At 40.5% G+C, this 14,351-nt stretch overlaps 1 protein-coding gene across 3 annotated transcripts in view; it reads right to left on the bottom strand.

Annotated features, from left to right (window-relative positions):
- Positions 1-14,351, bottom strand: part of ROBO1 (roundabout guidance receptor 1) — a 1,753,811-nt gene that overhangs the window by 680,447 nt on the left and 1,059,013 nt on the right. For all 3 annotated transcript variants that reach the window (XM_069760963.1, XM_069760965.1, XM_069760968.1), the window contains exon 3: positions 9,132-9,215. In XM_069760963.1, the coding sequence (XP_069617064.1) occupies positions 9,132-9,215 (84 nt within the window). The remainder of the gene's footprint in view (positions 1-9,131; positions 9,216-14,351) is intronic.

The following is a 14,351-nucleotide window of genomic DNA, read 5'->3' on the forward strand; positions in this document are numbered from 1 at the left end:
CAGCCACATAGTATATTGCCCAACCACGTAGTATAATGCCCAGTCACGTACTATATTGCCCAGTCTTGTAGTATATTGCCCAGCCACATAGTATATTGCCCAACCACGTAGTATATTGCCCAGCCACGTACTATATTGCCCAGTCTTGTAGTATATTGCCCAGCCACATAGTATATTGCCCAGCCTCGTAGTATATTGCCCAGTAACGTACTATATTGCCCAGTCACACACTATATTGCACAGCCACATAGTATATTGCCCAACCACGTAGTATAATGCCCAGTCACGTACTATATTGCCCAGTCTTGTAGTATATTGCCCAGCCACATAGTATATTGCCCAGCCACGTAGTATATTGCCCAGTCACGTACTATATTGCCCAGCCACCTAGTATATTGCCCAGCCACGTAGTATATTGCCCAGCCACATAGTATATTGCCCAGCCATGTAGTATATTGCCCAGTCACGTAGTATATTGCCCAGTCACGTAGTATATTGCACAGCCCGCGTAGTATATTGCAGAGCCCACGTAGTATATTGCAGAGCTCGTGTAGTATATTGCACAGCCCGCATAGTATATTGCCCAGCCCACATAGTATATTGCACAGCCCACGTAGTATATTGCACAGCCCGCGTAGTATATTGCCCAGCTCGCGTAGTATATTGCACAGCTCGCATAGTATATTGCCCAGCCCGCGTAGTATATTGCCCAGCCCGCATAGTATATTGCACAGCCCACGTAGTATATTGCCCAGCCCGTGTAGTATATTGCCCAGCGCGCATAGTATATTGCCCACCCCACGTAGTATATTGCCCAGCCCGCGTAGGATATTGCACAGCCCACGTAGTATATTGCTCAGCCCGAGTAGTATACAGTATTGCCCAGCGCGCGTAGTATATTGCACAGCCCGCGTAGTACATTGCCCAGCCCGCGTAGTATATTGCCCAGCACGCGTAGTATATTGCACAGCCCACGCAGTGTATTGCCCAGCCCGCGTAGTATTTTGCCCAGCGCGCGAAGTATATTGCGAAGGCTGCGTAGTATATTACACAGCCCACGTAGTATATTGCCCTGCCCGCATAGTATATTGCACAGCCCACGTATTATATAGCAATGTGGGCATCATATCCCTGTTAAAAAAAGAATTAAAATAAAAAATAGTTATATACTCACCCTCCGTTGGCCCCTGGATCCAGGAAGCATTTACCGACGCTCCTCGCGTGCTCCGGTCTCAAGAGTGCATTGCGGTCTCGCGAGATGATGACGTAGCATGGACTGGTCACCGGAGCGTCGCGAGGAATGGGAAAGGCGGAAGGTGAGTATATGATGATATTTTATTTTTTTTATTATTTTTAACATTAGATCTTTTCACTATTGATGCTGCATAGACAGCATCAATAGTAAAACAGTTGGTCACGCAGGGTTAATAGCAGCGTTAATGGAGAGCGTTACACCGCGGCATAACGCAGTCCATTAGCACTGCCATTAACCCTGTGTGAGTGCTGACTGGAGGGGAGTATGGAGCAGGCACTGACTGCAGGGGGGAAAGAGCGGCCATGTTGCTGCCGGACTGCGCCCGTCGCTGATTGGTCGTGGCAATTGTCGTGGGCATTTTGCCACGACCAATCAGCGACTTAGATTTCCATGACTGACAGAGGCCATGACCAATGAATATCCGTGACAGACAGACAGACAGAAAGATAGACAGACAGAAGTGAGCCTTAGACAATTATATAGTAGATGGAAGTGGATCAATTATGCTTTATCAAATTCTTGATGCAAGCATAACATCATCTGTAAAAAGCTGAAATTGATAAGAGGATGGATAATGATCCTAAATACCCATCAAATTCCACAATAGACTACCTCAAAAGGCGCTAGCTGAAGGCTTCACGATGGCCCTCACAGTCACCTGATCTGAACATTATTGAAAATCTGTGGCTAGACCTCAAAATAGCAGTGTATGCAAGATGACCCAGGAATCTCACAGAACTGGAAGAATTGTCCAAGGAAGAATGGATGAAAATCCCTCAAACAAGAATTGAAAGACTCTTGGCTTGCTAGAAAAAGCATTTACAAGCTGTGATACTTTCAAAAGGGGGTGCTAGTAGTTACTAACCATGCAGGGTGCCCAAACTTTTTTCCTCTGCTTTTTTTCTTTTTATATAATTTTTATAATTTAAAAGATGAAAATATACATATATTTTTCCTAAAATACAAGTCTCACGTTTAGCTTCAAGCCATTTAGAGATCATTTCATCGTTTACTTGCTCAACTGTTTACAGTAACAGTAATTTTGACCAGGGGTGCCCAAACTTTTACATGCCACTGTAAATTCATAGATGTAATTATCTAAAGGTTGGATAGGTACGTAGCTTTCATGACATATGTCTAGTTGACATTGAAGATTTTTCAAAGAGTAAAACAGATGTATTACTTGAGCTATCCTTTCCCATCGGTTAAACTTGAACGACTTGTGTCTTTTTGTCAACCGTATTATCCATGTAATAAAAAACAATATTTACAATTTTGCTTAGAAAACATTTGACAACTCAATTCACATAATTATATGAAAAGAGCAAGAGAAACATCTACAGCCGGGGAAAACATTTGTCCCTAAAATTATGTTTTATACGGACTGACATATATATTCTGTATAGGAACGGGTTAAGAAACCATGTGCCAGAGACAAGATCAAAAGCAGTCCGGTTCCTATTGTCAGCTGAGCTGAATGGCAGCAATCTAAATATTGTCAATCATGTTTCCTTGCTCCCTGTGACCCGGTCTGTACAGCGAGCATTATAAATTGTAAAATAACAAAAGCTTTCATCTGCCAGAGGACAATACCAAGCTAAGAATGGGAATCGGCCATGCCGCTGCTATAAACGATGGGCATGTGACAGATTAACAGAAGTGTGCTGGCACAATGATCGAATGGAGTCCCTCCCAGGATTAAATAACCTGCTACTGTTTGCAACGTCACCATTTTTCTTCCACTCTTCCAACATTAGTATCAGGATTGGGAAAAGTCGCAGTGACTTGGGAGGAAGCTCAATCAACGTAATGTATTGGGACGCCGGGGCCTTTTGGGGCAGAGATGCACTCAGCTGAACAGCCCCGAGCAGCCCAACCCTACAGCGCTGGGGACACATCTTTGTTATGCAAAAGAAATGATTGGAAACAAGAAGTAAAATAGAGTAAACACATTAAGCAGATTACACGACGATCTAATCCACTTCATGATGAGGAAATGCAAAAGAGAATAGTCAGTGCACTGCCCCGGCCATGGGCACAAAGGGGCCACATCCATCATGTCAGGCATCCGCTGGTTTTCTATTATGTCACCAAGACTTCTGGACAGAGATCCTGCTTCATTCACAATGATCCAAATCCAAATTCCAATAATTCTAAACTGTCAGTAAGAATGAACCATGCCAGAACAACACACAGTAAGAATTCAGAAACCACAAGGAAAATAAGCAGGTTTATTGTTATTATAATTAGCTTTTATTATCATTATTATTAGTAGTGGTAGTAGTTTTTTTTTAGATTTTTTTCTTTTATAAATATTTAGCAACCTATTGGATTTTACTTAGTTCTCCATACATTTCCATTCATTATAGCATGTAAAGGTTGCCATAGTAATTCCTTTTTTTGTCATCTCCAAAGTAAACCCTCCTCTTGTGGTCAAATTTTCATGCAAATTGTATTATTCATAATATTCAGTTGTAAGATGCAAATTGAAGGCAGGGAGTACGCTTGATTGACTTTTAAAGAGCATCCCATTAATGAAAAATCCAAGAATATCCAGCCATCCCCAAACCATTATTAGCTGAAGGTCTGTGACTATAAATGTGATTAACCACTTGAGCCCCGAGGGTGGTTTGCACGTTAATTGACCGAGCCAATTTTTACAATTCTGACCACTGTCCCTTTATGAGGTTGTAACTCTGGAACTCTTCAGCGGATCCTGATGATTCCGACACTGTTTTCTCGAGACATATGGTACTTCATGATAGTGGTAACATTTCTTTGATATTACCTGCGATTATTTGTGAAAAAAATGGAAATTTGGAGAAAATTTTGAAAATTTCACAATTTTCCAACTTTTAATTTTTATGCCCTTAAATCACAGATATGTCACACAAAATATTTAATAAGTAACATGTCCCACATGTCTACTTTACATCAGCACAATTTTGGAAACATTTTTTTTGTTAGGGAGTTATAAGGGTTAAAAGTTGACAAGCAATTTCTAATTTTTACAACACCATTTTTTTTAGGGATCACGTCAAATTTGAAGTCATTTTGAGGGGTCTATATGATAGAAAGTACCCAAGTGTGACACCATTCTAAAAACTGCACCCCTGAAGGTGCTCAAAACCACATTCAATACGTTTTTTAACCCTTCAGGTGTTTCACAGGAATTTTAGGAATGTTTAAAAGCTCATCAAGAGAATGCCAAGAGTGTGCAAAGCAGTAATCAAAGCAAAAGGTGGCTACTTTGAAGAACCTAGAGTATAAGACATAATTTCAGATGTTTCACACTTTTTTGTTAAGTATATAATTCCACATGTGTTAATTCATAGTTTTGATGCCTTCAGTGTGAATGTACAATTTTCATAGTCAAGAAAATACAGAAAAATCTTTAAATGAGAAGGTGTGTCCAAACTTTTGGTCTGTACGGTATATATCTATCTACAGTATTTATCAATCTATCTATTATCTATCATCTACCATCTATCATCTATCTATCAATCTATCTATTTTCTATCTATCTATTATCTATATATCATCTATCTACCTATCATCTATCATCTATTTATTATCTATCTATCTCCTATCTATTATCATCTATCTATCTATCTATCTATCTATCTATCTATCTATCTATCTATCTATCTATCTATCTATCTATCATCTATCTATCTATTATCTATCATATATCTCATATCTATCTATCTATCTATCTATCTATCTATCTGTCTATCTGTCTATCATCTATCTATATATATCTATCTATTATCTATCATATATCTCATATCTATCTATCTATTATCTATCTATTTATCTATTATCTATCATATATCTCATATCTATCTATCTATCTATCTATCTATCTGTCTATCTGTCTATCATCTATCTATATATATCTATCTATTATCTATCATATATCTCATATCTATCTATCTATTATCTATCTATTTATCTATTATCTATCATATATCTCATATCTATCGATTATCTATCTATCTATCTATCTATCTATCTATCTATCTATCTATCTATCTATCTATCTATCTATCTGTATTCTTGCTTCTTTCCATTTTCTTTCTTTGAATCTTTCTTTCTCTTTTTTTTGATTCTTTTCTCTTTCTTTCTCTCTTTCATTTTCTTTGTCTCTCCCCTTCAGTCCTATTTTAATTCATTTTTTCTCTTTTTCTCCTGATTCCGTCCTATTTTCTTCACTTTTCCCTTCTTTCTTTCTTTCTCTTTCTTTCTTTCTTTCTTCCTTCTCTCTCTTTCTGTCCATCCTCTTTCTTTCCTTCTCCCCTTTTGATCCTTTTTTATCTCTCCATTCCTTCTTTCCTTTTTTCACTTTCCTTTGTCCATCCTTTCTTTCTTTTTTCTTTTCTTATTTCTTTTTTAACTCTCTTCTTCCTTCCTTCTTTCGTTCCTCCTTTCCTCCCTTCATCCCTTTCATTCTTCCTTCCTTCCTTACTCCCTTTCATCTTTCCTTCCTCCCTTCCTTCCTCCTTTCCTTCCTTCCTTCCTTCCTTCCTCCCTTCCTTTCTTCTTCCCTTTCTTCCATCTTTCCTTCCCTTTCTTCCTTCTTCCCTTCCTCCTGTCCTTTCTTCTTCCCTCCCTTCCATCCTTCCTTCCCTTTCTTCCTTCCTTCCTTCGTTCTTTCCTTCCTTCCTTCCTTCCTTCCTCCCTCCCTTCCTTTTTTATTTCTTCCCTTCATCCTACCTTCCCTTCCTTCCTTCTTTCCTTCCTCCCTTCCTTCCTTCCTTCCTTCCTTCCTTCCTTCCTTCCTTCCTTCCTTCCTTCCTTCCTTCCTTCCTTCCTTCCTTCCTTCCTTCCTACCTCCCTTCCTTCCTTCCTTTCTCTCATTCTTCTATATATGTAGCAATCTATCCATCTAACCATCTACAAAAAGATATTGATAAATAGTTGGTTTTGAATATTTCTAGCAGGCAAAAAAAACTGCTATGGAAGCAAGCAATAACTTTGACAGGAACAAGTGCTAAATTGTAGCGGAAAAGGTTATGTCATTTTGATATTCTGATTAGAAAAAGTCAGCCATGTCAGGTGAAGACTGAAACTTTAGCCAAAGCTTTCTGAAGCAGTCTTGTTTTTGCATTATAATGCGCAGCCACGAAGTCTTGTAATGCCTTGATCATCCGCCACATTGTCTTCATTCTGCCATTGTTAACTAGTGGCTTGTTCACACGTAACTGTTTTGATGCAGTTTTTTTTGTGTGCAGACAAAACACTGCGTTTTATAGTAGCAGCAAAATAAAATGACATTTTGAAAATCTCATTAACGTGGTGCATTTTTATTTCTTTGCATTTTTTGACCATTTTTTCCCAGTGAGTTTAAATTGGTTTAGGACAAAACCACATAAAAATGCACCAAAAAGGCGCTTGATTTACACTGTGGTCTTTTGGCATAGTCCGCATCAGAGATGTTATGTGTGAGCGTATCACTAGTGTATTAACAGTGATTTGGCTCTACATTAAAGCACCACTACAGTGGGTTTTTTTTCTCAGCGCTGTAATAGTACTTATAACCTAAGGTCCCTGCCACTACCCCTATACTCACCTGCCACCATCTTCACTTTTTATAGGCGAAACTCCGGTCCCCGGTTGCCACAAGTTTTGACTGCCGAAAGTCAGAATGTACCCATTCCAATCCCTCACTGCAAGGCTATGAGAGCCAGAACTAAGCTCTCATAGACTTGCATTGAAAAGTTACTGCTGGCGCGCACCAGAAAACACTGGAGCGATCCGGCAGGTAAAAAGGTGCTGGAGACCGACCGGAGTGGAGATGATAAAAGGTAAAGAAGGAGGCAGGTGAGTTTTAAGGTACCGTCACATTAAGCGACGCTGCAGCGATCTAGACAACGATCCTGATCGCTGCAGCGTCGCTTTTTGGTCGCTGGAGAGCTGTCACACAGACAGCTCTCCAGCGACCAACGATGCCGGTCCCCTGGTAACCAGGGTAAACATCGGGTTACTAAGCGCAGGGCCGCGCTTAGTAACCCGATGTTTACCCTGGTTACCAGCGTAAAAAAAAAAAAACACTACATAATTACATTCCGGTGTCTGTCCTCCAGCGCTCTGCTTCTCTGCACTGTCAGCGCCGGCCAGCCGTAAAGCAGAGCGGTGACGTCACCGCTGTGCTTTACGGCTGGCCGGCGCTCACAGCCAGTGCAGGAAAGCACAGCGCCGGGGGACAGACACCGGAATGTAAGTATGTAGTGTTTTTTTTTTTTTATGTTTATGCTGGTAACCAGGGTAAACATCGGGTTATTAAGCGCGGCCCTGCGCTTAGTAACCCGATGTTTACCCTGGTTACCAGTGAAAACATCGCTGAATCGGCGTCAAACACGCCGATTCAGCGATGTCTGCGGGAGGTCCAGCGACGAAATAAAGTGCTGGACTTTCTGCTCCGACCAACGATGTCACAGCAGGATCCAGATCGCTGCTGCCTGTCAAACTGAACGATATCGCTATCCAGGACGCTGCAACGTCACGGATCGCTAGCGATATCGTTCAGTGTGAAGGTACCTTAAGACTAAAAATGCTGAGAGGTGTATTAAAGGAGTGCTATATTATGATAATGGCCGCTCTATCTGTTTATATGCCCACCTATTTCTATCTATCTATCTATTATCTATCTATCTACCTATATATCTCTTTATCTGTCCATATTACAGCAATCTCTCGCTTATCTCTTTCTCTATGTATACATCATATCTATTCTTCTTTTGTAGCATTGTGCACTTTGTAGCTATGGAAATTATATGTAATCACTGCAGGAAAAACTTTTAAATGACACTTCTTTTAGACAGAGCTCTGCATGTGACATGTCCCGCCATCGTAAGATGGATTCCTGTAGAACGGTGTTTGACAAGAGTGCTTTTTCCACTTTCCACTGCAGGTAACAGGATAAAAAGCATCTCTGTCAAACAGGTTGCTTGTCGGACACCGGCATTTAACATAAAAGCCGAGCTCTCTGAACAGTCACCTGCTGCGTAATAGAAGCGTCCATCTAACCTCATTCCTGGCTAAGAGGTTCCTTCGTTCTAGTCCTTTTCAACGTGAGGTCAGGAAAAGCTGCAGATAGCTGGTTATTGTCTAGTTCTACCAAATACAAAGACTCCATCTAAATCTGATTCCTTCAGTAGGTAACACACAGTAAAACTCAGTCCACTCCTTTGATATATAAGGATACAGATGAAGTTTGATATTAGCTGATGGTCTTAGCTTGAAGTCTACAAATTTACTTATTTACATAGTTCCTTACGTAGGTCTATTATATATCATTTGGAAAATGACTACATGACAAACTTTGCTCTGCTATATGTGCAAACATTATCAAAATCTCATTTCATCCTGGTACCACATCAAATCCTATCAAATTGCACTGTGAGAATCATCTAATGCACCTTTATCAACAAAGAATTGTGTCTATACTTAGTGCTCCTGCCAATAGCACAGAGCAGGCGGCGATATGAGGAGCCGTATGACAGTGCAGAGATAAGACGTTAACAACGACTCGTTTGCTTTGCCATTCATAATGCATTCGGCCGCAGCCTGACAGGCTTGAATGGCAACCTGCTGATGTCTCCAGCATGCAAAGCATATACCTCATATATCTCATGATGCTTTTATCTCTTAGAGGCAATCACAAGCCATAATAAATGATCCAAGGGCAGCAGAGCCAGGTTTGCCAAAGACGTGAGTAACACCGAGCTGTGACGTCACAATGCATTTTCTACAGCTTTCGCGATGCATAAAAGAAACAACCGCTCAACACTTTGAGCAAAACAAAAAAGGAATTAAAAAGCAAACACAGGAGTAATGGGACATTTGGAAGTTTTAGAAGATGCAGTATCTGTACCTGTATACACCAGAGAGTTGTCATCATTATCGGACGTAGGCGGCGGTGTGACTCCATTGCTCCCCCTCTCTGGGTCATCCGAGTCTGTTGAGAATAACATCACAGCTGCAGATGGGGTCATACTGGTTACAGAAGTCATTTTTTTCATCACATTTCCAGACACAAGTAAATCCAAGAATAAAGTCATAAAGACAAACAGGAAGAGAGAGCATGAAGCCCCTCGGTAAAGCATCTTGTTCAGGAACCCCCAATAGTTGCTTTCTTGGTCTTCTCAGTTTCAGACTAATTTGATGCTTCTACTGTGTTAATTGTAACCTCTCCAGTGCACCTTGTCCGCTACCTCTCAGCATGTAGACTGCCCGGAGTACATGCTGGGAGGCAATCAGTATAGGCTGTGCCGAGCATATGGAGAGGGGAAGGCAGGATGGCTCAATGCTAGCATTGCTAATTCTCTACCTTATTGTTAATCAAAGCTATTGACTGTGATCACTAACCATCATCGCTCCATCTCCTGACAATTGGAGTCTCTTGGGAGTAACCCTTTGTTGGGACAACAGGGGGAAAAATAGGGTCGTGTGAAGCAAGAAAGAGCGGAAAATGGGCACCTTTTTGTAACAACGTAAAATATACAAAAGAGGGAGGGCAGCAGGCCAGGACATCTGTGGGATAATATGCTCCATTATAACAGGATGAGAGGAAAATTGAAAACTGATTAGTAGACTATAAGTTTAGACCAAGAAAGTGGATTAACAGCAAATCTCAGAGACCAACACAGAAGATGGGAAAGTATAAAAGTTACCATAAAGTTCAGAGTTATATTGTGCCATGACTCCAAGGTCAACAGCAATAACACATGCACTTACCATGTCCCTATCCCTTATTGCACCATAAATCATCCTGCACAGCACAGATCAGTATGAGCCAGAGGTTCCATTATGAACAGAAGCAGCAATCCTACATAGACCATTCACAGTGGTGAAAGGGGTGCATATACTTAGTAAGCAAAAGTTAAAAAAAAAGAAAAAATATACTGAGAAGAGCATGAACAGAACAGATTTTATCTACTATGAAGGTTTATATATTGAATGGCAGTAAGCTGAGATTTGATTACTTGAACGATACAAAAAGTATGTTAGGAATTGTATAACTTTTCATTATATTAAATCTATCTTTATTTAGTCAAAATGCAATAACTATTCTAAAAGCACAGTTTTTTCAAGCCACAATACGGTAATAGTATTTTGCCACATGTAATGGTCTATTCTGATTCTGTTTTGCTGGTTCCTCCTCCTCTCACCTTCCCCTTACTGTTGGGGTTCCTCAAGGATCAGTCCTAGGCCCCCTCCTCTTCTCTTTGTATACTGCCCCTATTGGACAAACAATCAGTAGATTTGGTTTCCAGTACCATCTCTATGCTGACGACACCCAATTATACACCTCTTCTCCTGTTGTCACGCCGACCTTTTTAGAAAACACCAGTGATTGTCTTACCGCCGTCTCTAACATCATGTCCTCCCTCTATCTGAAACTAAACCTGTCAAAAACTGAACTCCTCGTGTTTTCTCCCTCTACTAACCTACCTTTGCCTGACATTGCCATCTCAGTGTGCGGTTCCACCATTACTCCAAAGCAACATGCCCACTGCCTTGGGGTCATCCTTGATTCTGACCTTTCATTCACCCCCCACATTCGATCACTGGCTCGCTCTTCTTTCCTGCATCTCAAAAACATTTCTAGAATTCGCCCTTTTCTTACTTTCGACTCTGCAAAAACTCTTACTGTTTCACTTATTCATTCTCGTCTGGACTATTGTAACTCTCTACTAATCGGCCTCCCTCTTACCAAACTTTCCCCACTCCAATCTGTCCTGAATGCTGCTGCCAGGATCATATTCCTCACCAACCATTACACCGATGCCTCTACCTTGTGCCAGTCATTACACTGGCTACCCATCCACTCCAGAATCCAGTACAAAACTACTACCCTCATCCACAAAGCACTCCATGGCTCTGCACCACCCTACATCTCCTCTCTGGTCTCAGTCTACCACCCTTCCCGTGCCCTCCGCTCCGCTAATGACCTCAGGTTAGCATCCTCAATAATCAGAACCTCCCACTCCCGTCTCCAAGACTTTACACGTGCTGCGCCGATTCTTTGGAATGCACTACCTAGGTTAATACGATTAATCCCCAATCCCCACAGTTTTAAGCATACCCTAAAAACTCACTTGTTCAGACTGGCCTACCGCCTCAATGCATTAACCTAACGATCCCTGTGTGGCCTATTTATATATATAAAAAAAAAAAAAAAAACAGGTTCCTCGCATCATGTTCTAATTCACTTTATGCAGTTAATAGCCCTCTGTGTCTGTACTGCTACATACTTAGGCAGTTAACTGGTTCATGCAGCTTTACATGAACACCTGAGCCTTACACTATGGCCGATCCAAATAACTAAAGCAATTGTTACCATCCACCTCTCGTGTCTCCCCTTTTCCTCATAGTTTGTAAGCTTGCGAGCAGGGCCCTCATTCCTCCTGGTATCTGTTTTGAACTGTATTTCTGTTATGCTGTAATGTCTATTGTCTGTACAAGTCCCCTCTATAATTTGTAAAGCGCTGCGGAATATGTTGGCGCTATATAAATAAAAATTATTATTATTATATTATTATTCTGATGCGAAACCTGGACGATAAAGAAACAAGACAGAAGACGAATCAACGCCTTTGAAATGTGGTTCTGGAGAAGGATGTTATCAATATCATGGATGGCAAGAAGAACAACTAAATCAATTTTGGAACAAATCAATTCAGACATGTCATGTGAAGCAAGGATAACCAAGGTACGACTTTAATACATCATACGAAGAGAGCAATAACTGGAGAAGGGCATCATAGTTGGACAAATTGAAAGAACAAGGCAAAGGGGATACCAACAACCCGATTGCTTGCTGCTATCAAGATAATGATAGAGAGGATCCTGGTGGACCTATCTAGGCTTGCACAAGATCAATCTTTCTACAAAGCTTTCATCCAGTCACCATGGATCGAGATTGAGCCACGGCCATTACAAAAAATGGTCCTTTGCGTTGCAAAGCAAAACATAAATATAATCTGACATGCACACACATAGGTTCCTATAACACTGCATATCACAAATTCTACAAATTTACATTAATACAAGTATTTCAGCACAAAATGACTGTTCAAGCCAAACAAAGTCGATCTGTACACCCTTAGCGTGTCCAAGCAGCTCAGTGCACCTTTCCACCTACTTCTATCTCCATCTATCTGTGCCATCCTCTGGCTTCTGGAAAGCCAGAGCAGTGAATTGAAGAAAAAGAGGACATAGATATAAGAAAAAAGAATTAAGCAACAAATTCCAAATTAAACAGTCACTTAGTGTTGACAGACATTCCTTAAAATTGTATCTATGGTTGTGCAATACAGAATTGTAGAAACTCATATGATCCAAGCAAAATGAGACCAACTGTAAGTGCAGAACCATTCCTCCCTGTTTTTCAAACTTTTTGTTCTCTTAGAAATAAAGAAAAAAACAACAACATACATTGATTGACATAGTATGAATGCAAATTATATTTAAAGCTAATCTTAATTGTTAATGGATTAATATTAATAAGTAAACACAAAACTATTGATGTTGACATCATACAAACTGTTGTTAGTGTACAGTGCTATCCTTGTTTCAGATTATGGTATTTGCTATTTTTATTTATGTAATTTTTTCATTTTCGGGGAGTAAGTAATCCACACCAATTTCAGGGTAGGGCAGGATAGTAAAACATAACTCAAAAAAGGGACTTAGAGCACCACTACAGCATATATTTTTTTATTTCAGAGCTGGAGTGGTGGCATTAATGCAAGTTTCCTGCCCCTAGTATTATACTTACCATCCTCTATCTTCTGCTCTTTCTAGATCTGCTCAGGTCCCAATCTACCATCCTATTACCACTATTACCACAACTTCTGATTGACCAGAAGTCAGAGGTAACGGTCACAAACTCTCAAAGTAAGTGTATGATCATCGTTCTGGCCGCGTTCTGGTTCTCATAGACTTACAGTGAGTTGTGACCTCCAGCTCGGCTAGCAAACACTGGAGTGATCTGACAGGTCTCAACCTGCAGAAGATATCTGGAACAGCACCAGTAACAGCTGAAGATGATGGCTGGTGAACATAATACTAGGAGAAGGGAATTTACATTAGTGCCACTACTCCAGCGCTGAAATAAAAAAAATGCTGGAGTGATGCTTCAACAAACCAGCATTTGCACCCAGACCTTGAAATCAAATGGGTCCAAAAATGTTCTTTTGTCCCATATGAAAAGACCAATACTATTAAAGACTTGTGAAATTAATGCCTGTCCTATTTACTATCACTTCAATGATTGGTTGACTCAAAGCCACCATTTGGAAATCTTATCTTATTCCTAGAACATCATGTTTTTTAAGCTTTAGGGTTAAATCCTAGCTTGTTTGTCTTTCTTCTTGCTGGAGCTCATAGCTATTTAAACCCCTAATAATCAGTTCCCACGGCCAGTTATGGTCTAACCAGCTCTAGTGTTGTGTGTTTCTCAGCTCCTGTGGCTTAGTGAATTTACCTGATTCTGACTTTGGTTTCTTTGCTGACTTTTTCTCATGCCTCATGATTTTGTATCTACTCATACCTCTTGGTTTTGACCTAGCTACTTGACTGCTCTTCTTCTCAGTTGCAATACCAAACAGTATTCAACTTTGTGGCCCCAACCCAGGTTTCCCAGCATAAGTCCAGATTCCTACACAGTGATTAAAGAATGAAGGGCAGGGCAACCCCTGGAATCTGGTAATTAGAATCGCAAGCACCAAGACTTTTCCTGGTAGCCATTTTTAGAGCTGCCAGGTGACCATGAACAGTGACCTCATGATCTTGTGATAATTGGGTCAGGTACACTTTTCTAGTGCAAAGAAACAAAACTTGAATACTTTATACAAATTAAGCTGTACATACTCTTAAGGCAATCTCCATCTAGCAAATGCCTTGGATTTTCAGAGTAATCTCCGCCTAGCACCTCCATTTTTGGCCTTGATTGACATCAATACATATCCATTAGATCACTGTATTGCACAGAAAAAGTTCACTTGCCTATCTGTTCACTTGCATACACTCTCGTCTGTGGATATTACATCACTCTTTATTCCTAAGATACTGCTCATGTTCCTAGACT

This window comes from Ranitomeya imitator, chromosome 3, assembly GCF_032444005.1.
Source record: "Ranitomeya imitator isolate aRanImi1 chromosome 3, aRanImi1.pri, whole genome shotgun sequence".
NCBI classification, from domain to species: Eukaryota; Metazoa; Chordata; class Amphibia; order Anura; family Dendrobatidae; genus Ranitomeya; species Ranitomeya imitator.